At 41.1% G+C, this 25,659-nt stretch overlaps 1 protein-coding gene across 1 annotated transcript in view; it reads left to right on the forward strand.

Annotated features, from left to right (window-relative positions):
- The first annotated feature begins 265 nt into the window (after nucleotides 1-265).
- The window catches only part of CAP2 (cyclase associated actin cytoskeleton regulatory protein 2), a 127,739-nt gene continuing 102,345 nt past the window's right edge, over nucleotides 266-25,659 (forward strand). The window contains exons 1-3 of the mRNA XM_043449861.1: nucleotides 266-513; nucleotides 22,195-22,316; nucleotides 25,495-25,595. Coding sequence (XP_043305796.1) covers nucleotides 22,196-22,316; nucleotides 25,495-25,595 — 222 coding nt within the window. The 5' untranslated portion in view covers nucleotides 266-513; nucleotide 22,195. The remainder of the gene's footprint in view (nucleotides 514-22,194; nucleotides 22,317-25,494; nucleotides 25,596-25,659) is intronic.

Genomic DNA, 25,659 nt, shown 5'->3' on the forward strand with positions numbered 1-25,659 from the left:
TATCCCTCTACTGGGGTTGGGGAGAACACTGGCCGGTCTGTAGCTCCCCAAAGGATCCATCCTTTTTCTGCACAAGCCTTTGAGGATCCAGTCTTTGGCTCCTGCAGCCAGGAGCCTCCCGGATCTTTCCAGACTTCTTTGCAAGGCTGCCTGATGCAGCGAATTCATTCCTGTCTGAGCATGCCGCCCTCTGCCTTCCTCCTCTCGCTCTTTTCTCCCACGGCCCATCTGCCCCTCCTCTCCTCCATCCCCCTCTCCCCTCCGCTCCCCTTTATTTCCACTCCCCACCGGCGGAGCTTGGCTCCCCTCCCTTCCCCCCTCTCCCTCTCTCTCCCTCTCGGCGAGTCAGTATTTGGAGCTCCCGGAAGCCGCCGGCCACTCTCCCCGGGAGCAGCGTGACCGACACCGACTCCTGCTTGGGGGGGTGAGGAGGAGGAGAAGGGGAGGAGGGCGCGCGAGTGGCCGAGCGCGGATTGGCATCGCCCAGCACCAGACCGCAGAACCCGAGGGCAGGTAATCCAGAGCTGCCGGGCCGGGCCGGGAGGGGCGCGGGGTGGAGTTGGGGGGAGCACCCCGCGGCCGCGCTCGGAAGTTGCGCTCCATGGGTGGGGTGCAGAGGGGCCCGGGCCGAGGCGCGCGGGGAATAAAGGCGCTTCCTGGCCCGCATGCGGGGGAAGCGGCCGGCCGCGGGGCCTGGGTGCAGGGCCGGGACGCGTGGGTGCGGGCGTGAAGGGGGCACCCCATCTGGGTCAGCGCAGCGGCGCTCCCCGCCCCCGCCCCCGCCGCCTGCCCAGTGCGCGCCGCGCAGGCCGGGCCGGAAGGCGGGTGCGGGCGTGGAGCGGGCTCGGCGCTGGACCCGTGGCCGAGGCCTCACAGCCGCGCTCCAGGCGGGTGTAACTTTGGGGGTGCTTGACCCCTCTGCTCTGAGCCTCAGGGGGTGCGGGGTATTGGGGAGGGGGGGAGTTATCATTGGACTGAATTTGATCCTAGCCAGGAAATGCTGGAAAGAAATGGACCTGGCTTCTCTAAAGAACCTGACCTGAGGTCTTGAGTCACTTTTAAAAAAATGTACTGGCCACTGAGGCATTGAGGGACAGCTCCAAAGAGGTCACCTCGCCACCACTGGGTCTTTCCTTGGGTAGAGGGCTTTGGTGGAAGCAGCTTCGTTATCTTCGCTTTGGGGACTAATAATCACAAATGCAAATAGCCTTGCCCTTATTGCCATCAGAGTGATGTCGGACATCACAAATAGGCTGCAGGGTTTAGCGATACTTGATTTATTGTATTCTCTATAAGGAATGAATGTGGATATTGAACTAGAATTAGGTCCAAACAGCCAAAGCGGAGATAAACACAGCAGAAAAGATAAAGAACCTCTGGTTACATAGTCAGAGGAATGCAGAAGTCTATGGGACTTAAACCACAGAAGTTAACCAGAGTTGCTTGCAGAGTACTATTTCTTTACTGCTTATATAAGACTTTTTTATTTAAGGAACATGGCTTAGAATTCTTGGCAAAATATCTAAGCCCGTTTAATGTAAGGTTGCAGCTGTGGAGTGATCTTTGGGGGAATTGTTCTTATAGTTATTAAAGTCCAGTTAGACTGTAAGCCTCCTGAGGGCAAGGGTGAGGGGTTTTAGCAGTTTTTACTGCACCAAGCAGTATTTGACTCACAGCCTGTAATGAGCAGGCAGTAAAAGTTTGCTAAAATGATTAACCCAACAGTTTGAGTGTGGTTGTGACTTTTTGAAGATACATTATTTTTTTTTTTTTTTGAAGATACTACATTATTTTTTAAGGAAACACTACTCTTTGATCTCCAAAGCTAAAAGTCCCTAATAAATTAGAACTGAGGGATCATAAATATTTATTAAAATTAAAGAGGAAAAAATTGACTATGAGAAATCATGAAGGTAAATGTCAAGGCAGTCTTGGCTAGTAGGAAATAGGTTTTTGCTGCTCATTGTAGAAGTGAAAAGTATTTTAACTTATTGATACAAGGTAAAGTTTGGCAAACGTTTGGAGTAAAGGGCTGGATAGTAAACTTTTATGTAGGCTTTCTTGGCTCTGTGGTCTCTTTAGTAACTACTCATCTGTGCTGTTGTAGCTTAAAACCAGCCACAGAAAATGACTAAAAAAATGATGTGGTTGTATTTCACTTTATTCATGAACACTGAAATTTGAAGTTCATATAATTTTCATCAGTATTGAAATTTGTTATCCAACTTTGTGACCCCATGGACTGTAGCATCTGCCAGGCTCCCCTGTCCTTGAAATAGTACTGAAATAGTCTTTTTTTCAGGCAGTAAAAAATGCAAAATTCATTTTTAGCTTGGGAGAAGATGGGGAGACACAAAAGTAGCTGGAGAAAGCGGGCAGGTTTGTCACATTGGCAGTAGTTTACTATTCCCCCCTACCATGTGTAGAGTTTGGAGGGGAACCTGTTTTTTTTTTTTAAGATTTTTTTCTTTTTTTTTTTTGATGTGGACCATTTTTAAAGTCTTTACTGAATTTGTTACAATATTGCTTCTGTTTTATAGTTTGGTTTTTTGGCCACAAGGCATGTGGGATCTTAGCTCCCTAACCAGGGGTTGAACCCTCACCCCCTGCATTGGAAGGCAAAATCTTAACCACTGACCTCCAGGGAAGTACCTGGAGAGGCACCTTTCGAAAGCGTCAATGGGCCAGATTAAGCGGGGCCTTAAGTGATACCCAAGAGTTAAGTTAATGCCTTCAAGAGTAGCAGTAACTTAGTTGGGGCATTGCAGTGTTTCGTTTTGTGTTGAGTATTTCCTAACAGACATCTTTATGTGTGAAGTTTCCTTTTTAATTCATCAATTATGTGATATACATAAAAATAATTAGGTAAGTTTATGTAAACTGTAAACATAATATTCAAATAACCGCCTGTAGCCCTGGAAACCACGGCTTCCCAGGCGGTGCTAGTGGTGAAGAACCCGCCTGCCAATGCAGGAGACTTAAGAGATGCAGGTTCGATCCCTGGATCAGGAAGATCCCCTGGAGGACAGCGTGGCAACTCACTCCAGTATTCTTGTCTGCAGAATCCCGTGAACGGAGGAGCCGGCCAGGCTCCAGTCCATGGGGTCTCAAAGAGTCAGACACGACTGAGGCGACTTAACATGGCAGCCCTTTCACAGCTTTAAAAACTAAGTTTTATGGACTAGATAATTGTGAAAATATAACCCATGGGATGGGAGAAAATATTTTAAAATCCTATATTTGATAAGGAACTTGTATCCAAATATATAGAGTTCTTACAACTCAATAATAAAAAGTAACCCAATATAGAAATAGTCAAGATATCTGAATGAATATTTTTCCCAAGAACATATACAAATGGCCATAAGCACATGAAAAGATAGCTCCACATCATTATTTGTCAGAAAATGCATATCAAAACCACAGTGAGATACCACTTAATACCCACTAGCATAAGTATTGGTGAGCACATGAAGGAGTTGGAACCCTTGACACCCTTATACGTTGCTGGTAGAAATATTTCTTGTACAGTTGCTTTGGAAAACAATTGGTCATTTCTTCAAAAATTAAACAGTGTTACCATGTGAAACAACAATTTCACTCTTAAGTATATATATCCAAGAAAAATGAAAGTACATGTCAGCACAAAAACCTGTACATAAATGTGTACACCAGCACCATTCATAACAACCAAATGAAAAATAACTGAGCTGTCCATAGACTGAGGAACGGATAAATAAAATATGGTATATCCATACAATGGGATTTTATTTGGCCATAAAAAAGAATGAAATACTGATTACATGTACCTTGAAACCATTATTCTAAGTGAAAGAATTTAATCACGAAAGACCACACATTGTATGGTTCTATTCATATGGAAATGTTCACAACAGGGCAGTGTTTGGAGACAAAGTAGGTTAGTGGTTTCTTTGGTATGGGGGTTGATGGTGGGGGTGGGGGTGATAATGAAGGGTACAGGGTTTCTTTTTGAGCTGGCAGAATGTTCTAATGATGGTTCTAGTGATGGTTGTGAACATCATCAGATGGTACACTTCAGATGGGTGAATTTTACAGTAAGTCCCCTACATACAAACCTTCAAGTTGCAGCCTTTCAAAGATGCATATGTATTATAAACCTTATAGTACTATAGTCATAGGCGAGCCATACCTCAATGAAGTTGTTAAACAGAAGGCTAGAAAAAGAGAACTAGATTGCCACCTCTCCTGTTGTATATTTCTTTATGCCCTTCTCCTATGACATTCATTGTACCCATCCTTACACTGGATTTTGTATTGACCTTTCCTGATTTTACTGTAAAATAGTTTTGTGACATGTATATGTTCCTAATCAATTTTGTCTACATTTGCTTGTTTTTCTAAAACCATATCTTTTATTTTACATTTCTTTAGGAGGGACCTTTTATTTTGCTTCTGTAATTGAAAGGGTTTTTTTTTGGCTCTGCTGGGTCTTTATTGCAGTACTCAAGTCTTTCTCTAGGTACAGCACACAGGCTCTGGAGCGCGGGCTCAGTGGTTGTGGCAAATGGGCTTGGTTTCCCCTGGGCATGCGGGATCTTGGTCGTCAGACCACAGACCGAACCTATGCCCCCACAATGGAAGGAGGATTCTTAACCACTGGACCACCAAGGAAGTCCCTTTGTTTTTTGTGCTTTTTTTAATTTATAAAAAGGGTATATGTATATTATAACCTCACTTTTAAACAGCTCAAAACTAAGTTTTCAAGGATTATCCATGTTGTTGCATGTAACTAAGAAGGCAGTGGCACCCCACGCCAGTACTCTTGCCTGGAAAATCCCATGGATGGAGGAGCCTGGTAGGCTGCAGTCCATGGGGTCGCGAAGAGTCGGACATGACTGAGCGACTTCACTTTCACTTTTCATTTTCATGAATTGGAGAAGGAAATGGCAACCCACTCCAGTATTCTTACCTGGAGAATCCCAGGCACGGCAGAGCCTGGTGGGCTGCCGTCTATGGGGTCACACAGAGTTGGACATGACTGACCCGACTTAGCAGCAGCAGCAGTAGCATGTATCATTGTTGGCAAATATTCCACAGTTTATCCTTTCTCTTATTGATGGGCGTTAGGGTTGGTTCCCATGTTATGTTGCTTTGAAGATTTTTTTCATGTGTCTTGGCACCCATGTGTCTTCTGTGTGAATGTGAATGTGCCATGTATTTTAGTTACCAAAAAGAGAGTTGATTGACGTATACAATAGTGGTATAACCCCAGCTTATTCATTCCCCTAAACCAAGTGGTTTAATCTGATACCCTATTATAAATCTCATCCTATTTAAATTCTAGTTGTAATATCTGGTTTCTTATCTCCTAAGAAGCATGGAAAAACACTATTCTAAAATGCTAAAATGAATTTGCTTAATAGATATAAGCAAGCTTCTTCCACTGTGGAAGAGGGAAGTCCAATGAAGTTCCACAGGATAAATGTTACTTGCGTGAAAAAAGTGTTGGTCGTTCAGTCATATCTGACTCTTTGCAACCCATGGACTGCAGCTCTCCAAGCTCCCCTGTCCATGGAATTCTTCAGGTAGGAATACTGGAATGGGTAGCCATATCCTTCTCCAGGGAATCTTCTCGACATTTGCATGCCAACACACAATTATTACTTGCTTTATTATCAATTTTCTACAAGTTAACTTTTAACTACAACAGCAGAGTCGTGGACCAGAAATGACTGAAATAACTCAGAAGGATGAGTAGTTATGCTACTCAACTAAATTTCAGTCTCCCTAAATTTTTCCTTACATTGATGATTTAAATAATTTTAATATTTCATCACCATGTCATGTTAAGTATATAACTCAAGGAGTTCAAAAAAATTGAGTGACATTTTTATTACAAAATTTCATCCATTTGCATCTCATTATATGAACAGCTTGCCAGGATTTACATTGATAAAAACAAAAATTGAGAATCAAATTGATTTTCAACCTTGACTCTTTCTAGCAATAAGTATACTGATCCCATATGCATGAGACAATTGAAAAATAAGAGCTCTAAAGAGAGAAGTTTTCAATGAAAAAAATACCTTTTATCTACATTTACTAATATTTGTCAATACTTGTAGTATTTGTTTTGTTTTGGTAAGTTCGTTCTAGTAAGAGTTAAAGTGGTAACAACCAGGAGAGCACTCTTTACCATTGAATTTAGTTGGCTTAAAGCGCAACATTCAGAAAACTAAGATCATGGCATCTGGTCCGATCACTTCATGGCAAATAGATGGGGAAACAGTGGCTGACTTTATTTTGGGGGGCTCCAAAATCACTGCAGATGGTGACTGCAGCCATGAAATTAAAAGATGCTTACTCCTTGGATGGAAAGTTATGACCAACCTAGACAGCATATTGAAAAGCAGAGACATTACTTTGTCAACAAAGGTCCATCTAGTCAAGGCTGTGGTTTTTCCAGTGGTCATATATGTATGTAAGAGTTGGATTATAAAGAAAACTGAACGCCGAAGAATTGATGCTTTTGAACTGTGGTGTTGGAGAGTCCCTTGGACTGCCAGGAGATCCAACCAGTCCATCCTAGAGGAGATCAGTCCTGGGTGTTCATTGGTGGGACTGATGTTGAAGCTGAAACTCCAGTACTGTGGCCACCTGATGCGAAGAGCTGACTCATTTGAGAAGACCCTGATGCTGGGAGGGATCGAGGGCAGGAGGAGAAGGGGACGACAGAGGATGAGATGGTTGGATGGTATCACCAACTCAATGGACATGGGTTTGGGTGAACTCTGGGAGTTGGTGATGGACAGAGAGGCCTGGCGTGCTGCAGTTCATGGGGTCTCAAAGAGTCAGACACGACTGAGCGACTAAACTGAACTGATATATATATGTATGTGTATATATATATACATACATATATATGCACATATATACTTTTGATACAGAAAAGTCTGATAGGGTAATGAATAAAAGACAGTAAAGCATAAAATATGTAAATCTAGGATAAACTCTTATAGAGTGAGAAGAATGGAAATGTAAATTAACAGGGAAATATAATCATGTAAGATTTTTGACTGTCAAAGAACAACCTCTTTATGTATTCTTTTAACGTAAATGATGATGAGTTTCAATGGATGTATTTCAGCAAGTGATAAAATAGTTTTAGTTTTACGTATCAATATTTACAGAATACTGGCAGCTACATTCTTCACAACAGTTCACATTTTGGTGAAAATTTTTACATGTCAACCTCAAAATGTAAGAGGGATTTACAAAATTCTTTTAGGTTATATACACGTAAGAATTTGAAAATCCCTTTGAAACTCATCCTTCTTCTGTTTTCTGACCAAAAATAAGATGTCTATGATGTGGCAAACCATTTCTGCAGGTTTAGTGTTGATAAATTAACTAATTCGTTGATTGATAGTGACTCCTTGTTCTACTAGATTCAGAGAAGATTTTTGAAAACTAAAGTTCTTGATACTTGTGACACCTCTCCAAAGAGGATGATAGCCCACCACATTTTATTTATTTCTTTTCAGGCAGTTATATTAATATCTCTATTCATTTTTCTTGTTCTTCCCTTGCAGGCATTCACTGTAATGCATTGCATTTGTGTATATGTATGTGTATAATAACCAGACAGATAGCACTCTGGATCTGTAAATGTATAGCTTTCTCAAGTTTGGGAAGTTTTTGGCTGTTAGTTTTCAAGTATGTTTCCTGCCTCAGTCTCTTTATCTTCACCTGAAATTCCAATGACACTAATATCAAATCTTTTAGTGTTATCCCACAGGCTTTTTAGGCTCAGTTCACTTTTTTGTTCAACTTTTTTCTCCTCTTTAGATTGGATAGTATCTACATCAAGTTTATTGACATTTTCCTTTGTCATCTCTGTGCTGCTTTTTATCTCATCCCATGCATTTTGTACTTGTTATCATATATTTCAGTTCCAAAATTTTCACTTGTTTCTTTTGTAGGTTCTGTGTCTCTGTTGAGAACTGTGATCTTTCCATTTATTTGGAGAGTGTTTACCTTTATTTCTTAAAGCATAGTTAAAAACAGCTTCTGTAAATCCTTCTGATAATTTCAACATCTATATCATCTTGGAGTTGGCATGTGATAATTATCTTTTCTTTTAAGGGTTGGCCATGTTCTCCTGGTCTCCTGCATGTTATTGATAATTTTTTTTTAACTGAATTCTAGACATTTTGAGTATTATGTTGTGAGACCTCTGGGTCCTTTTGAAATGCTCCATGTTTTCTTTTACCAAGCAATCAACACAGTTCTGTCTTGCATCCTGTGGGAATGGTTCCAATTCAGTTTTCAAAGCTTTTGCTCTGTTGCATTGGATCCCATGGAAGCACTATTTAGGGGTTAGTCTGGAGCTTGAGCAGTGGGATTTGAGCAGAACTTAAAATCATAGTTTAGTTCTCAGGGCCTTTGGATCCAACCTACACATACATAGCTCAGGGATGAGACTGGGGGTGTGTCCACTGGTTCATGTACAATGTCAGGGGACCCTCTTCTTCAGCTGTCTCCATTCTGAGATTCCTCCCACACTCTCCTGCCCCTGGGAGCCTTTTACTGCTCTTCTGGCCAGAAGGACCGGGTTTCTCTTGAGGTGTTAGCTACTTCTGCTGCTGCAGTTCAGTTTCCTCAGAGGCCATCCTTAGGACAAAGCAGTAACAGAAAATAAGAGGGAAAAATGACAGGGACTCTTCCTACACTCTTTGGATCACAAAGGGCCGTTTCCCTGCTCCTGTGGCAATACGATTAGGACTTTTTGAAGATATTTTAGCTGTCTGTGCTGCTACTTGCTCTTCTACCATGCAGTTCTCTGATGGGCAGCCACTCTTGGAAAAGAAAAAAGGGAAAAAACCCAAACAATCCAGACTTTCCCTCACATTCTTCCATTTATATAGGCCTCCTTTTCAAGGAGGAGGGTTGAAAAGAGGAGGGTTCTCTCAGAGATTTTTTGTTTGTTTTTTATTGGCCACACCATGCAGCATGGATAACTACCCCAACCAGGGATCAAACCCACACTCCCTGCATTGTCGACGCAGAGTCTTAATCACTGGACCACCAGGGAAGCCCTCTCTCGGAGTTTTTGTTGCTTGTATCCTGTGTGCAGTTCCAACTGCAAGTCACCTCTGAAGAGAAAAGAGGAACAAGCCCAGGAATGTACTCCCAAATGGATTCCTTTTCCCAGTTTTGATGGCCCTTCTCAATACTCCTGCTGTTGTTTATCCTTCAGGGTCAGGAGTTGCCTCTTGCATTTTGAACACAGTTTAGAGATAGGCTGTAGTGAGCATATTCCCTCTGAATTGTCTCTGGGAGCCCCTCCTCCCTTCTTACTCCCTGTTTCCTCTTTTTCCCCACCCCTCACCATTCTTTCCTTTCTGCTGCTCCCTCTTTCTCTCTTTCCCCTTTTACTCTAAGCTCCCAGGTCCAAACAGCAAAAAAGAACTTTGCGTCTTCTGGTGGTCACAGCTCTATTTAAAAACTGATCTTGTCATAAGTAGTAAATCAGAGTCAAGTATGGAAGTGGCCAAGTATTTTGAAAGTCACGTATTTCGGCCCCTACAACTAGTTCCACGAGCGAGGAGTAGGGCCATTCAGAGCAACCTCTGGTCAAGTTTAATTACTACCTACGACTTTGTAGGGAGATGAGAGTGGCAGAATCACTCAGATTTAACCAGCTTTCGACCACCTCTTTAGAAAAAGAAGTACTTATTTTTGTTTTGTTTTTCGTAGCCGTGGTGGTGGTCATATACGCTAAGTCGTATATGACTCTTGCGACCCCATGACTGTAGCCTGCCAGGCTTTTCCGTCCATGGGATACTCCCGGCAAGAATACTGGAGTGGGTTGCCATTTCCTTCTCCATTTCGTAGCTTTATTGAGGTATAATTTTGCATACCATAAAATTACCCACTTAAAGTGCACAATTCAATGATTATTAGTGCATTATGCAATAGCCACTACAATTCTGGCTTAGATCATTTCTGTCTCTTCCAATAGAAATTTTGTACCCATTTGCAGTCACTCCCCATTTCTCTCCCCAGCCCCAAAGTGAAAGTGAAAGTCACTCAGTCTCGTGTCCAACTCTTTGCAACCTCATGGACTGTAGCCTGCCAGGCTCCCTGTCCATGGGAATTCTCCAGGCCAGTATACTGGAGTGGGTAGCCGTTCCCTTCTCTAGGGGATCTTCCCAAACCAGAGGTCTCCTGCATTGCAGGTGGATTCTTTACCTTCTGAGCAACCAGGGAAGCCCCTCCCCAACCCAAGGCACCCACTAAACTACTTTCTGTCTCCACAGATTTGCTTTTTCTGGAAAGTCATATAAATGGAACTATAGAGTACATGGTCTTCTGTGTCTGCTTCTTTCACCAAGCATAGTGTTCTTGAGGTTTGTTTATGTTGTAGTGTGTGTCCATACTTCATTCCTTTTTATTGTTGAATAATACTCCATTGTATGGATAGACCACGTTTTGTTCATTCATCCATCAGTTGATGGACATTTGGGTTGTTTCCATCTTGTGTGTGTGTATGTGTGGCCATTGTGAATGATGTTGTCACAAACATTTGTGTACAAGTCTTTGTGTGTGTGGACACATTTTTCTTTTTTTAGTGTTTATTTATTTGACTGGGTCTTAGTTATGGCACGTGGGATCTAGTTCCCTGACCAGAGATCAAACCCAGGCCCCCTGCATTAGGAGCAGGGAGTCTTTGCCTCTAGACCACCAGGGCCATCTCTGGATATATGTTTTCATTCCTCTTAAGTAGGTAAATATGAGTGGGATGGCTGAACAGTATGGTAAAAATGTGCTTAACTTTTTAGGAAACTTCCGACCTTTTCCCACAGCAGCTGCACTATTTTACATTCCCACCAGCAATGTAGGAAGGTTCCAGTTTCTTCACAACCTTACGAGCACTTGATATTATTTGTCTCTTTGATTGTAGCCATCCTAGTGGGTATTTTCACTTCCCCTAGTGAAGGTATAACCTGGTGGTTACAGATAGAAAAGATAACCTGGTGTCATTGTGGTTTTGATGAGTATTTTCCTTGTGTTGATCTTGAGTGTTTTTATAGGCAGTGTTGGCTATTTGCATATCTTCTTTGGAAAAATGTTTCTTTAAATATTTTGTCCACTTTTAAGTTGGTGTACTTGTCTTCTCATTGAGTTTTAGGTGTTCTTTATGTATTCTGGGTACGAGGCAAACAGTACATTTACTTTAAGGAGGAACAAAAGGTCCCTGGAAACCCTGCCTGGGCCCTGGTAGCCTGGCCAGTGGGGACTCCATTTTTCTTCTTTTCCCAGTGCTAGAATGTGGCCCTGGGGGGACCTCCTAGAAGCATCTCTTTGACCTCAACCTCCTCCATGGCCTCAGCAGAGCAAAATGACAACAAATAGAAAAGCTCAGGAATAGAAAGAGTCCTCAGTAGCATAGGAGTGCAGAAAGTGGGTGGGAAGGGAGAGCAAAAGGTCTCCAGCAAAAGGTCCTTACCTCATGTTTAGCTAAGGGAACACCTGCTTCAGGAAAGGAATGTGTTAGGGGTCTGTTCTGGTCCCAGTCAGCATTCAGAGTCTGTGATTTTATGTCTCTGTCCTTACCCAGCCCCACCACCCCGAGTCAGGACACAGCACCAGCCTTCAGGATATAGTTATACATCCCACTTGGTTTCTGATTCCACTGGACTCCCTTCTGCTGAAATAGCCCAGTGCCCTCTTGTCCTGGTGTCCTTCAGGGCCAGCTGTCCTCAACAGCCAAACTGTCTGCTCCCCAAGGAAATCATGATGCCTTGAAAATAGAATCTGTGTCTCATCCATATGTGTAGCCCCAGGAACTCTGCTCAAGACACATACAATTATCATAAGTCCGAATGAAGAGGAAGGAATGAGTTCATGTATTGGAAGTGAGAAAACTGAGACCTACCCAGAGTCACACAGGCTGTCAATGAAGGGATTGGGTCTCAAATTAAGATTCTCTGATGCCAAAAATACTTTTTCCACTATGTCAAGTTACGAGTCTTAGCCTCTCATTGTCAGAGATTCCAACTTAGAGAAGTATTTATGCTCATAGACTGAACAGGGATGGTTCTGGAGAGTGATGCCACAGTGTGGAGCGGGCAAATGGGCTGGGGAGGTCATTTCTCTATGTGGTTTGTTTATGAAGTCCTTCTGTATCCCACTCTGGATTTGGTGGACATGACAGGAAGTACTTCAAGGAAGGTTATCTCTGATGTGTAGAATGAGGGATGACCTCTTAGAGGGTTGGGATTGGAAGATTGGGTGCAGCAGAGCCTGAAGGGGCCCTGGGAAAAGTGGAAATGGCAGGACTGTGGTATAGAAGGGCTGGGGGCTGTGTTTGGGAAGGGGTGAGTTGTCTCGCTGATGGACTCTTAGAAACCTGGTGAGGTGTAGAGGAAGGGTGAGGGCCTTTTGAAAATCAAGCTGAAGTTTGCTTGTTTGCTTTTTTCTCTGCAGTGGAATATTGTTAGAGGCTTTATAGGAATCCGTTGGCTAATCAGGATCATAAGTATTTTGTCCAGTTCTGTGAAAAATTTAAAGTGTTCTTTTATGCATGTAACTTTCTGATCTCTCCTCTTCTGATTCCACTGTTTCAGAGCTCAGAGACTCTTGGAACTTCTTTGCAGTAAAAAGAAAACAGTGGCTTTGGGACCTCCCTGGTGGTCCAGTGGCTAAGACTCCCACTCCCAATGCAGGGGACCCAGGTTCAAACCCTGGTTTGAAACTAGATCCCACATGCTTCAACTGAAAGACCCCACGTGCTGCAACTAGGGCCCAGTGCAGCCAGATAAAAAATATAAATACATATTTAAAAAATAATAAAAATGGTGACTTTTTTGCTGTTTGGTGAGAAACTGGCTCCAGACGGTCCCTTTGGAGACTAAGGGAAAGATGAAGGCAGGTACCTTGACAATGTGAGTGTGTCTCATGGTGGAACAACTCCCTGACTTGACTGAGCAGTGTCTGCTTGCAGCCTCCTACCACTACGGCTGGCAGGATGTATTTTAATCGCTCTTGATTTTCTAGGTGTGAGTATTTTCATAGCAGATAGTGGGGACTATCTTGATTAATGGTACAGCATATTCAATGAGCCAGTCAATGAACAGATGAATAATACCATGGTTTGTTTCTTCCATACATACCATTACCCTAATTAGTAATAGTGAACCACAGGATCACTTCGCCCAGTGATTGGTAGTTTACAGAGGAAAGAACAAAGATAATTGTCTCAATAGTCTCAATAAAGAGAAACCACAGTCTAGGAAAGTCTGGTGTGATGATAGTTAACCAAATATTTTTGAATTTGGGTGGATTTGTAGAGAAAGTAGTCCATTGTGACTTTATATTGTTTGCAGAGAGCTCACATAAAAGCCAACTGCCCAGCCTTACCATAAGAAAAAGTTTGAAAGTCTTCAATTTCCTGTCACTTCAAGTCTATTTTCTATTTAATCTTAGGCTCATAATCTTTAAAATCCCTTGGATCTGGGTTTCTCGTACAGAGGAGAAACTCCACACCATTATTTCTGCATCTTTGGCATAGTGAAATGTTTAAACCAGCAACCCAGAAGACTTGGCTCTTTTATTAACCTGAAAATGTTACCAAAGGAGTATTTATTTGTTTTATGAACTTGCTGTGGGAAATTTATAAAACAGTATAGACAATGTGGAGTTTTTTAAAAATTTGAAGACCTAAAGAAAAAGAGCTATGGAGAGACTTGCCCAGTGGTCCAGTGGTTAAGACTCTCCCTTCCAATGCAGGGGGCATGGATTTGGTCCCTGGTCAGCGAATTAAGGTCCCGCATTCCACAGGGTGCAACCAAAAATTAAAAAGCAAACAAAACAACAACAGCAAAAAGAACTATGGAAAACCCAAAGGGTTCACGTTGGAGGGAGCAGGTGTGCTCTTTCATGTCACGGGAGGAAGCCACTGTAGGTCTCCGTAGGAAAAACTAATCTTGTGTCTCCTTTTAAATGGAAATATCTTGTGCGAAAATCTGGCTTTCCGCCTGATCTAGGATTATGCCAGTGAGTGCGCAGGCGAGGGAAAGGCAGTGAGGGGTAGCCAATTAATTAGTCAATCAAAAAATATTTATAGAATTCTCCATGCACCCAGCAGCATGCAGACTCAGTGGGAGATACAAAGAAAGTGAGATACGACCTCAGTCCATGGGAAGCTTGTACTGGTTTCCTTTTGAGGCAAGGTATACCTGTGTTAGCAGAAAAGATGGCACGAGGCAGCATTTGCATTCGGCAGTCTGTCTCGTAGATACCAAGTGTTTAATACAGACAAATAGACTGTTATTCTGGGCTTATCACTACTTCCTCTGTGCCATGGGATGTCAATGTTCAAGGTAGCTACGAAAGCTGCTTTTCATAACTGGTTGGACTGAGTAGCTAGGAACTTAGCAGACCCCCTGCCACCAAACATAAGATGGTTTGATTGAGAAAATAGGAAGGATGAAAGAGGGTTTTTTTCCCAAAAAAATAGTTCCACAGAGATTGTGCTTATGTCCTCAGAGGACTAACTAAAAGCAAAAGTCATATAAAAATGTTTGGGGTGGGGGGAAACTTTGTGACTACAAAATTACTAATTACACAGCAAAATTTTTGTTTTTATAAGTAACCATTACACATAGACTTGAGAAAACGTCTTTTAGAAATGTTGAAGGAATAAGTATATGGACAGAGGAAAGTGAAATGTTGAAAAAAATATTGATAAAGGTGTATTGACCTGAAGTTTTCAGCTAGTCATTTCCATTGTTTAGATCTTCTAGATGATTGCTCAGTGTTTCAAGTTCACGACAGCTTAATGTAGCAATATGTAGGCTAACTATTCTCATGAGAGCAAGGTGAGATGGGAGATTTTCATGACAGTAGTTGACATGTCTGTCACTGACCTTGTGCCAGACTTTTTATGTTTTGGCATGCTTGTTTATAGCAATCCTATGTACAGGTGGTAACTAAAGTAAAATTAAGCTCTTTTCCTAAAGTCCTCCAGCTAATAACTCCAAAGCCAGACCCCCTCTATACTACCCCAGTTAAAGATGAGCAAAACAACTGAGACTTTATAAAAAGGTTAAAAAGTATAGGGAGCTCTCCCATTCTGGAAACCACTATGAAAAAAGGATAGGAATACTGTTTCTCCTAGTGTTTTAAGTGTAGTCATTGTACTATTGGCATAACATTGGACACTGGACATAAAATTGGACTCTGTGTGTGTGTGTGTGTGTGTGTGTGTGTGTGTGTGTGTGTGTATTAAGTCGCTTTAGTCATGTTGGACTCTTTGCGACCCTATGGACCGTAGCCCACTAGGCTCCTCTGTCCATGGGATTCTCCAGGCATAAATACTGGAGTGGGTTGCCATTCCCTCATCCAGGAGACCTTCCCAACCCAGGGATCAAAACTGTCTCTTCCATCTCCCTGCACTGGCAGGTGGGTTCTTTACCACTAGCACCATCTGGGAAGACCTAAAGTTAGATAATATTAGGAACGAAATATCTGCAATTTAACAATTGGTTTTATAAGATGACCAATGAGGAGAAAAATAGTATTTTTAAACAATAATAGCTTTCCCTGGGGGCTCAGTGGTAAAGAATCCACCTGTCAGTGCAGGACACACAAATTCAGTCCCTGGTCTGGGAAGATCCCACATGCCTCAGAGCAACTAAACCTGTGCACCACAGCTATTGAGCCTGTGCTCCAGAGCGCGGGAGCCACAACTAGTGAACCCATGTGTCCTGGAGCCCGTGCTCTGCAACGAGAGTAGCCACCGCAATGGGAAGCTCGAAAACTGCAACTGTCCGGTAGCCCCTGCTCGCCACAACTAGACAAAAGACCACACAGCAGCGAAGACCCAGCACATCTAAAAATAAACAAATAAGTAAATAAAAACAATGACAGCTACCTTTCCTCCTAGGAAACTGTCTCCGGAACACCTTATTATTCCAAGACAGTATATGAGAAAAGACTGATTAGCTGTATTCTTACTGAGGTGCATGAAGTTTTTGTAAATGTGTGCAGTTGATGTAAGAGAAGTTTGAATTGTTTAAATATTTAGAATGCCAACTTCTTTATTTGAAAACAAATAGACTTGTTTTATTAACTCACCCAGAGACAAACTATATGCATTGTTCCTTCTCCAATCTTTTCTACACTCCTGAAAATCATTGATAAGAAAATATTTGGGGAAAAAAATGTTTGATCAACAACAGAGCACATCATCATGAAAATTCAAAACACTGGGGATAAAGAGAAGATCCCATAAACTTCCTCCAGAAAGGAAAACACAGATTACATCCAAAGGAAGAAGGATCAGAATGGCTTTGAACATCTCAGCAGCTGTCTAGGAAGCTAGAAGAGAATGGAGTGAAAACTTTAAAATTGCAAGGAAAATTTCCAGCCTAGAATTCTACACTCTACCAAGCCAGCAGTCACATGTGAGGGCAAAATATAGATATTATCGGACTGGTAAGGTCTCAAAAAAATTGCCCTTTCATGTACATGTTTTCGAGGGTAATACTCTTCCCAGTTAAGAAAGTATCTCAAGAAAGAGGAAGATGTAAAATCCAAGAAGCAGGTGATGCTGCACTGGAGGGGGAGCAGGGAGAGTGAGGGCAGAGGCAGACCCCAGTGACAGGTGTGTGGCAGGCCTGCAGGGCAGTCTTGCAGGTGGAGTGATTCTCCCGAAGAGATGCCTCTGAAAAGAAAAAGCGAGGACAATTCCGAGTGTGTTTGGCCCTATGGAAAGGAGACTTATTCAACTCCGGGAAAAGCTTGGAGATGAGTGATTAAGTATAAAGAAAACTGAGAAGCTGAACATCGTGGCTGTAGGAAAACAAGTTGTGCAAAAAATGGAACACGATCTTAGCATAACTCATGACTCAGCTGTGAATAGTCATAATTGTTTTAACACTGATGACGAGTCACAGAAAAATTGTGATATCATGCTGTTGGGAGGATGGGACAAGAGGAAATGTGCGTGGATGTGCTGGTGGAGATTAAGCAAGAGAAAAGTAAACCCTCATGTTTCTGGAGGGAACTCAGGGATAATGCCTAAAACTGAAGAAAATAAACAAGATGTAGAGATAGAACCATGCTACTTAGAGATAAGGAGGTAATTGCTAAAAGAGACAGCTGAAATAATTGAACATGGTTGACTCTTAAGGCAAAGAATGGAAGAAGGCATTCAGGGGACTGTTATGGTTTTTGTGATAAGCCTTGTAGAACTATTGACTCTTTACATTCTGTGCATTCTTTGATAAAAAGTAAAAAACTTTTTAAAAAGTAAGGGGTAATTCAGATAAGAAAAAATGATAAGGATGAGTTACCATTCCCATTATAAAGAAACTTAAAATACTTAAAAATTAATACAAAATAAGAAATTAAGATTCATCTCAAGTATAATTTCCTAAACATTCAAAAGAGACAGTCATGAAATTCCATGTTCCTCTCCCTTTTTTTTCCTACCCATCCTCACTCTCTGGTCAAATGTTTGTGCTGCTTCTCTGTAAGCTGTAGGTTATAGGGGAACTTCAACTTAGAGTTGGCTTCTACTTGAATAGAATGACTAGAAAATGTGGAGGCCAAGTTTGAGCTGTATTGTCTAAGCTAGTCTCTGGGTTGTCCTGTGTATCTAGTTTCTCTTTGCTTCTCCTCAGATTCTTAGAATATCTTAAGGTCAGCCATTCTGCCCTGTCCCCCTCCTCTGCTGGCTTCCTGATCCAGGCTCATCTGTCTGTCCACCTGGCCCTGACACATTCCTTTCTCTGACCTTGCTGCCTACATTCGCTTTGACCATCCTCTCCGCTTCCTCAGCCTAATTCTTAGTTCCTGGCTCTCCACCTCCTCATCTGAACGTGGCTAAATCCACTTTGGAGAACCAAGGCAAATGGAACTGCCTGGGAGGAATGTGGAGAATCTGTAGCTCTGTCCTTTCTTCATTCTTGAGAGCCCAGCTGCCAGCTGAGGGCAGCATGTGGGGGAAGTGTGTGTGTGTGTGTGTGTGTGTGGTGTGGCATGGGGCAGTGAGGGGGTGGGGGGGAGTGAGGAGGAGAAGAGAGCACAGCCGTCTTGGACTCCGTCATTTGCCCTGGGAATGCTCATGTGTATTTTTGATATCCTGGTGTCGTCTTTCTTTTATTTGTTCTGCATGTCTCTTAGATACCGCTCTAAAATTTAAAACCCAGAGGCATCTTTCCAGCTTCCTTGCATGAGCAGTGTTTTGACCTCTTAAGAGGCCGTGGCCAGACTTCAGCTCCTGGAGATCTTACATGAAGTGACATCTGATTCGCTTTTAGACTGCATTCCACACCAATCTGCCCGGCCCTGCAGTTTATGGGCTCACTCCTGTTGTCTTTCAACATATGGAGTACTGTGAGATAGTGTGAGTTTGAATCTTGTCAGGGAGGCTGATTAAGCCACCGTCAGGGACAGCAATCCTATGTGTGAAATGTCCCAGGCCTTCCCAAACAGCTCTGGGAGCGACTGGGGGTGGTTGGTGCTTCCCCGTTGAGGGGCAGAGAGACCTTGCTAACAAAGCAAACACATTGTTTTTGTATCACGGGCTAGGTCCATGGTGGTAACATTTGGCACGTTGAGTAACAGGGAACATAGATAACTGTGAACAGATGGGCAACTATTAAAAGATCCAGGGGCTTTTATCATTTCTCAGTTGGCCTTCACCCACCTACAGGATACCCAGTTCCCTTGTTAGATTACGTAAAGAGCTCAAATAAATTTCTTCTCCCTCCTCTTTTTTTTTTTTTTTCAATTGCGATGGAAGCAAAAGCTCTGACGTTGAAGAAAAGAATAGATGAGAAACTTCTAATTTTGAATCCCCTTGGGATTAGATGCTGATTTCAGCTGCACACAGAACACTGCCCCATATTTTGAAAGAGTAGCTGCTGGCAGTTTCAGAGGAGATGACTTTCCAAAATAGACAGTGAACTCCCCTTTCCGTATCTGGTGACCATCTGACATTTGGGACACAGACTTACAGAGCCATCCACGTGTTTCGATACGTATAACCTCGCTGTTAAAAATTGGCAGTGGCGTGTTATTATTATGCTTACGCTCAGAACTAATGGAATACAAAATACAAAAGAGAATGCCTTACCTGGTTCCCAGAAGCGGTGGAAAATATTTACACATCTTAGAGCAATAAAATTTCTCCACACTCTGGGGAAGTGTTGTCTCTGGTGTATGAGCATGCTAGTCTTCTTTGGCTCAAAATGATGCTTGGAAAGTTCATAAGAGTAGAAGTGGGACTTCCCTGGTAGTCCAGTGATTAAGACTTTGCCTTCCAATGCAGGGAGTGTGGGTTTAATCTCCGGAAGCTAAGATCCCACATGCCTCATGGCCAAAAACCCAAAACATGAAACAGAAGCAATATTGTAACAGCCTCAATAAAGACTTAAAAAGAAAGAGTGAGAAGTCCGGATACTGATTAAGATGAGACATGCCCCTCTGTCTGGGGCAGCAGCCTGATTTTGCCCAAAACAGTCATAGGTTGTTATGGTCAGTTATGGTACATATACCTGAATCTGATGAACCTGGCCAAATTAGATTGGGTTCATCAGAGGTGGCCTTAATAACATTACATTCCAGGGCCAGTAATTTTAAAGTATATCCTGTGTGGGCCTCCTCGTGGTTCAGTGGGGAAGAATCTGCCTGCCAGTGTAAGAGACCCAGGTTGGATTCCTGGGTCAGGAAGATCCCCTGGAGACGGAATGGCTACCCACTCCAGTATTCTTGCCTGGGAGCTTCCATAGACAGAGGAGCCTGGACGGGCTACAGTCCATGGGGTCGCAAAGACTCAGACACGACTGAGCGACTGAGGACGCACACGACTGAGCGACTGAGGACGCACACGCATGTACACTAAGTGTAGCTATCGAAGATCTGTTTGGAAGCAGGAAGGGTAGATTTGCAGCCCACTTTTATTCTCAGTCCCTTAGCTTCGAAACCAATTTATCCCAGCCAGGAGTGCTGGGTAGCTAAAGATCCATGTGTCCAAAAACAACCCCAACAAAATCTAAATTTTTTTCTAAAAATAACCAGCGGAAAATAGAAATAACCATTTTTATTATTTTATTTATTTATTCATGTATTTTTTATTGTTATTTTTGGCTCTGCTGGGTCTTTGTTGCTGTGCATGGGCTTTTTCTAGCTGCAGCGTGTAGACTTAGTTGCCCCGTGGTATGTGGAATCCTCCTGGAACAAATATTGAACCTGTGTCCCCTGCACTGGCAGGGAGACTCCCAATCACTGGACCACCAGGGATGTTCTCTCATTCTTATTATTTTAAACTAAAACCTACACTATTAAAAAATTTAATTTAAAACAATTCATCTACAAAAACACTGAAACTGATGATAATAAGTAGAAGACAGTTAGCTCTTAAAGGGAATGGCATCTGTTGCCAAATGATACAGTTTGATAAATGCATACTTCTTCTGTGCTGGGCTCTTTGGTTTAAGATAATTGAGTAAGCAAGAGTTATCACTGGGTTTAGTGTCCCCTGTAGAACTACACTTTAACAGAATTATTGGAAATAGATAAAACATGTTGACACCATTTAGCAGGAACGTTGGTAATGTTAATTATGACATATATGTTCATGGGCTTTTTTCTTCTTATTTTTAAAATTATGGATGTATGATAGCACATTTGTAGGAGACTTGGAAAATATAGAACACGGTTACATACAGTTCCTATATATTTCAATTATTTTTTGAGTAGATAAATTGAGATTTTTAGTTGGAGTTTGAATATTAAACTCTCAAAAATTAACAGAACAAATTCACAGAAAAGTAGAAGGATATAGTAGACCTGAAAAGCACCATGAACCAATTCAACATAATTAAGATTTATACAATTTTCACACAATAGTAGGATATAAATTCTATTCAAGTCCCCATAAACTGTAAACTAGGAGACACTGGAACATATCTGGGGACATAAAAACAAGACACAAAATTTTCATGGTCTGAAGGTATTGAAATCATACAGAGTCTGCTCTCTTATCACTATGAAATTATGTTAGAAATCAATATCAAAAGATATTTGAAAATAACCCACATATTTTCAAGTGCAGTGGTTCACAGGCTTTTAAGTAAATGTTATATATCAATTTATCGTAGAATAAAGAAGCATACATGGAGACACATGATAACGGTATAAAGAGAGTAAATATTTGTGTATTGCAATATGATTCTTATAAACATCTCTTGGAGAAGGAAATGGATACCCACTCCAGTATTTTTGCCTGGAGAATTCCATGGACAGAGGAGCCTGGCAGTCTACAGTCTATGGGGTCGCAAGAGTCAGACACAACTAAGTGACTAAGCACACACACACAGTATTCTCAGAGCTTCTTTTGGGAGCCAAGGTGGGTATTTTTCAGTGGGTCAAATATTATATAGTCAGTGGTTATAAATTGTTATTTGAAAAGCATTTTGGGGCAGCATTATTAAGTTTGCTGGTAAGGAGCAATGAAAAGTCTGAGTCTAAAAAAAAAAAAAAAAAGAAAAGTCTGAGTCTGACCTGACGCTGACATACTCCACTCACAGTGTTCCAGCATACTCTCTTACATACTCTTTGAATTTGCTCTATGCAAAAATCTCAACTGGATTTTGCAGTGTTTTTGTTTTTGAAATTGGGGTTTATTGTTAATTACATACAATTCAGAAAATACCTGGTAATGGCAGGAGAAAAATATCTATGGTCGCATCACCCATGTTGAACACTGGTGTTTCTATGTATAATCTTCTCTTATAAAATTTCTTTTCTACATTGTAGGGGTTTTCTATTTATATGTATTTTTTATATTCTGATTTTTTTTCAGAGTAGTAACTCAAATATTTTTCCTGTATTATTGCATACTCTGTAAATACCAATTGTAATAGCAAAATAAATAAATAAATAAATAAACATCCCTGAATTGAATAGAAAATAAAATAATCTCAATATAATTAGTTTTTATTCTGCTGTGAGTTTTATGTTTTTTTGAATTTCATCTATTTCCCTGACATGTAAAAATACTCTCTAAGTAATTAAAGCCATAGCCATTCCGAATAATTTTTATTTTCCTTCTTGCTGCTGTTAAGTTTAATGGTGTCAGCTTGCTAATCCTCCCTGATGCTCACATGGCTTCCATTTGTGCCTGCATTTTCCTAGGATGGCAGAAATGCAGGGGCTCATGGAAAGACTGGAGCGGGCTGTCGGCCGACTGGAGCTGTTGTCTGCAGGGTCGCACAGGCCTCCTGGGGACTGCGGGGAAGTTAACGGTGTCAACGGAGGTAGGACTACACAGTTGTCATTACTGGTCTCTTTGTGGGTCACTTAACTTTGTTCCCATCATTGGGTTCTCATGGAACATTTCTGTGAACTTCTTCTTTCTCTGTGACCATGACATTAACCAGATGCAAGTGATCCCCAAAAAAGAGAAAAAGAAAGTCTCAATCCACAGTCCACAAAAATTACCTCTATCTGTGCCTGTTAACAGCACAATCCATGAGCTGAATGTCATTATTCTTTCATTTCAGTGTTTATACTGCTCTTCCACATTCAGTGACTAAATATATTATCTAAGTCATTATCAAAAAGAAGCTAATGTTCTCAATTAGACTGTAAATTGGAAGAAATTATCATTCTGTACCTTTTAATTTTAAAGAGAACAAGTCATTAAGTATAAGAACTGCAGTTTTGAAGGAAGAGAATCTGATGTGAAACCAAGTATTTCAAGGTAGCATGATCACATCACATTGCTTTACATTTACCGTTCCTCACCAAATATGTTTTTAAAATTATATGCTAATGCCACACATTTTTAAAAAGTTAAAAAAAGAGTTTAAAAAATTATGTGATCAAACATGTAAAAAGTTAACATACTATGCATGGCCAACTCTGTTATCTATAGTAATTTTTCCAACTTCTTTTTGTCTAAGGTTGCAGATTTAGCAAATAAGAATACAAGATACCCAGTTAAACTTGCATTTCAGACAAACTGCCTTTTTTTTGGTAGAAGTGTGTTCTGAATACTGCATGGGATATACTGCATGATACATACTTCCTCTAAAAATTTATTCAGTGTTTATTTGAAATTCAAATTTAAATGGACAATCTGTATTTAATCTGGCAACTCTATTCTTGTCTCACACCCATTTCCTCCTTATCTGACCCATTTTGAATTTTGTCAGTCTTTTGGGGCTTGAGAAAAGCCTTGGGGAAGAGGGGGCTTCAAAAAAAAAAAGCTTTCACTGGGCAAGATCCACATTGGTGCTTCTAGAATTTCAGGCGTATTTGGAGCTGTGCCTTGCATTACATGCCCTGGGACAGAAATGACTGTGTGAACGCCAATGCACAGGCTGGGTTTTTTCCCCCTCCCTACCCCTCAAACATAATGAAAATTAAAATGCTTTGAATGAATTGAAAGGGGATGTTGTTTAAAGGAAGGCTGCCAGGGGCCTGTAAGTTTTTTCCGCATCAAATGAGACACATCTATGATTTCATTTTAAGCTTCTTTTTGTTAACTATACAGTTGGTATATGAGATTCAATAGACTTTATTTGTAAGGAAATATTTTCACGTTCTCTTCAGTAACTTTGTTTCCTTATGCCTTTGGCATCAGGTGATCAAAAGGCATTTCTGAGATTGCTGCCCACAAATATAAAGCCTGTGAATACATAAAATAAACTCCAACTCCCAGGAGGCTGTGTAGTGTTGCTGAGTTAAGGAAAAAAGAAACTCCAATAATTCAAACCTCACTTACACAAAGAGGTACTAGACTGCTCTTTTCACTTTCTTCATAGAAAAAGAATTTCCTGGGAAAATTAATAAGCTAAGCAAATTTGGAAGGCATATACTTAAATTAAATTACTTAAATATTTAAACACAGTTTCTAGTATAACAAGTCATTCCAAACTGATTATTAAAGTTCTCTTAAAAAACTTAGCCAGCAATTTACTATCCTGTTGATAGTATGAAATGAAGACAGGTACTTAGTTAGTAGGATAATTAGTAAAAGGTCTGAATGATGTCCATCCTTAAAATCTTGTCTTATCTTAAAACATCACTTCCACTTCTTCTGAATTAGTCAGCTTTGGTAATTTTCTAAATTTTATTTTTAACAGATCCTTAAGGACAATCTTTTCACCTTAAATGTAAACACCATCATTACAATGATGTTATAACTAAAGTTAATTTTTTTAATTTAAAAAGAAATTTGTAGAAGGAGCCAGTTCATTACAGATCCATAGTATGCACAGATCAAAGAACTGCCCTAAGAGACTGGTGTTATGTTGTGTTTTATGATGTGTTTTTTGCTCACTTTGACAATCAGGTAAGTTAGGCTCAATACTTGAAGAAATATTTTCATTCCTGCCAATTGACAAGTACTGTGGTAGATGCAGGGGAATCTAAGATGAATTATACATAGTCCTAAATCTTCCAAAATCTTTGGTCTCGATGCATTACTATTCTGGGCCTCAAATGCTTTGATTAAGAGATGCTCAAAGGATGCAGACTGGGGAGAAAGACAGGTCATTAAAGGCTGCCCGGAGGAGGTGTGGGCAGAGCTGAGTGATGGAAGGAAATTGAAAAATATTCCCTTTTATCATTGTCCCTTCTGCTATGTAGAGGCCTCCATCACATTTTAAAACCTTTTCCCACTTTAAACACTAGGCAGAGACCCCTCAGACCTCTTCCACGGCAATAAACAGGTTTATCTGTTTCCAAATGGATCCATAAGGAATCTTTGGGTTTGCACCTCTTTTATGTTATAGAAGTTGGTACATACTGCATTTTAAACTTAGGATGATAACTCAGCTTCAATACCCTGCTTAGAAGTGAGACTTAGAAGTAGGTGCAGGGAACTCTGAACAACTGTTTCCATCACTCTCTGGGACTGTGGAAAGGGCAACTGGGAAACAGGGAGAGGAAAGGAAGTTTATCCTATGCATTTATGAGCTTGGATATTTCTGTCCAGTATAAGAATGGGACTCCTAAGTTTGACTTTGAATCTTAATAGGCTGTACTGCTAAATTTGTCAGTATTATCTTTCTCAATATTAGAGATGCAGTCAGAGACTTAGACAAAAGTTTCTTTAGTGAAAAGTCAGGGAAAGAAATACAGAGCACCTCGGGTTGGGCCATTGCCACTTTAGCTTAAGAGTAATTTAGCAGATCAGAATTCACTGTGGATTAGCGCACCGGTCATTTTTACACCTACCCTCAATGTCGCTCTTCCCCTGGGAAGTGAAGGGGGAAGTAAATAAATGTGTGAAATCAACTGTCTTCCTACTTTGCCCAGAGTTCATTATTACCTTTTAATTGTCCTGAATAATCTTGGTAACTATTTGCAAGGTCATTATAGAACTTGGACAGGTCGGGTGTAGAAGTAAGTACACTGTTACTTATGGCAAAGCAGTTCCAGCTTTCACTAAATTACCAGGGAATAACACAATGTTCTTTTCTAAAGGTGTGGCACCCTCTGTGGAGGCCTTCGACAAGCTGATGAACAGCATGGTGGCTGAGTTTTTAAAGAAAAGTAGGATCCTGGCCGGTGACGTGGAGACCCATGTGAGTACTTTCTTCTGTTGTATTCTGTGGAAAGATTGACTGCTATTAAAATATTTTTAAAATA

This window comes from Cervus canadensis, chromosome 28, assembly GCF_019320065.1.
Source record: "Cervus canadensis isolate Bull #8, Minnesota chromosome 28, ASM1932006v1, whole genome shotgun sequence".
Classification (NCBI taxonomy): Eukaryota; Metazoa; Chordata; class Mammalia; order Artiodactyla; family Cervidae; genus Cervus; species Cervus canadensis.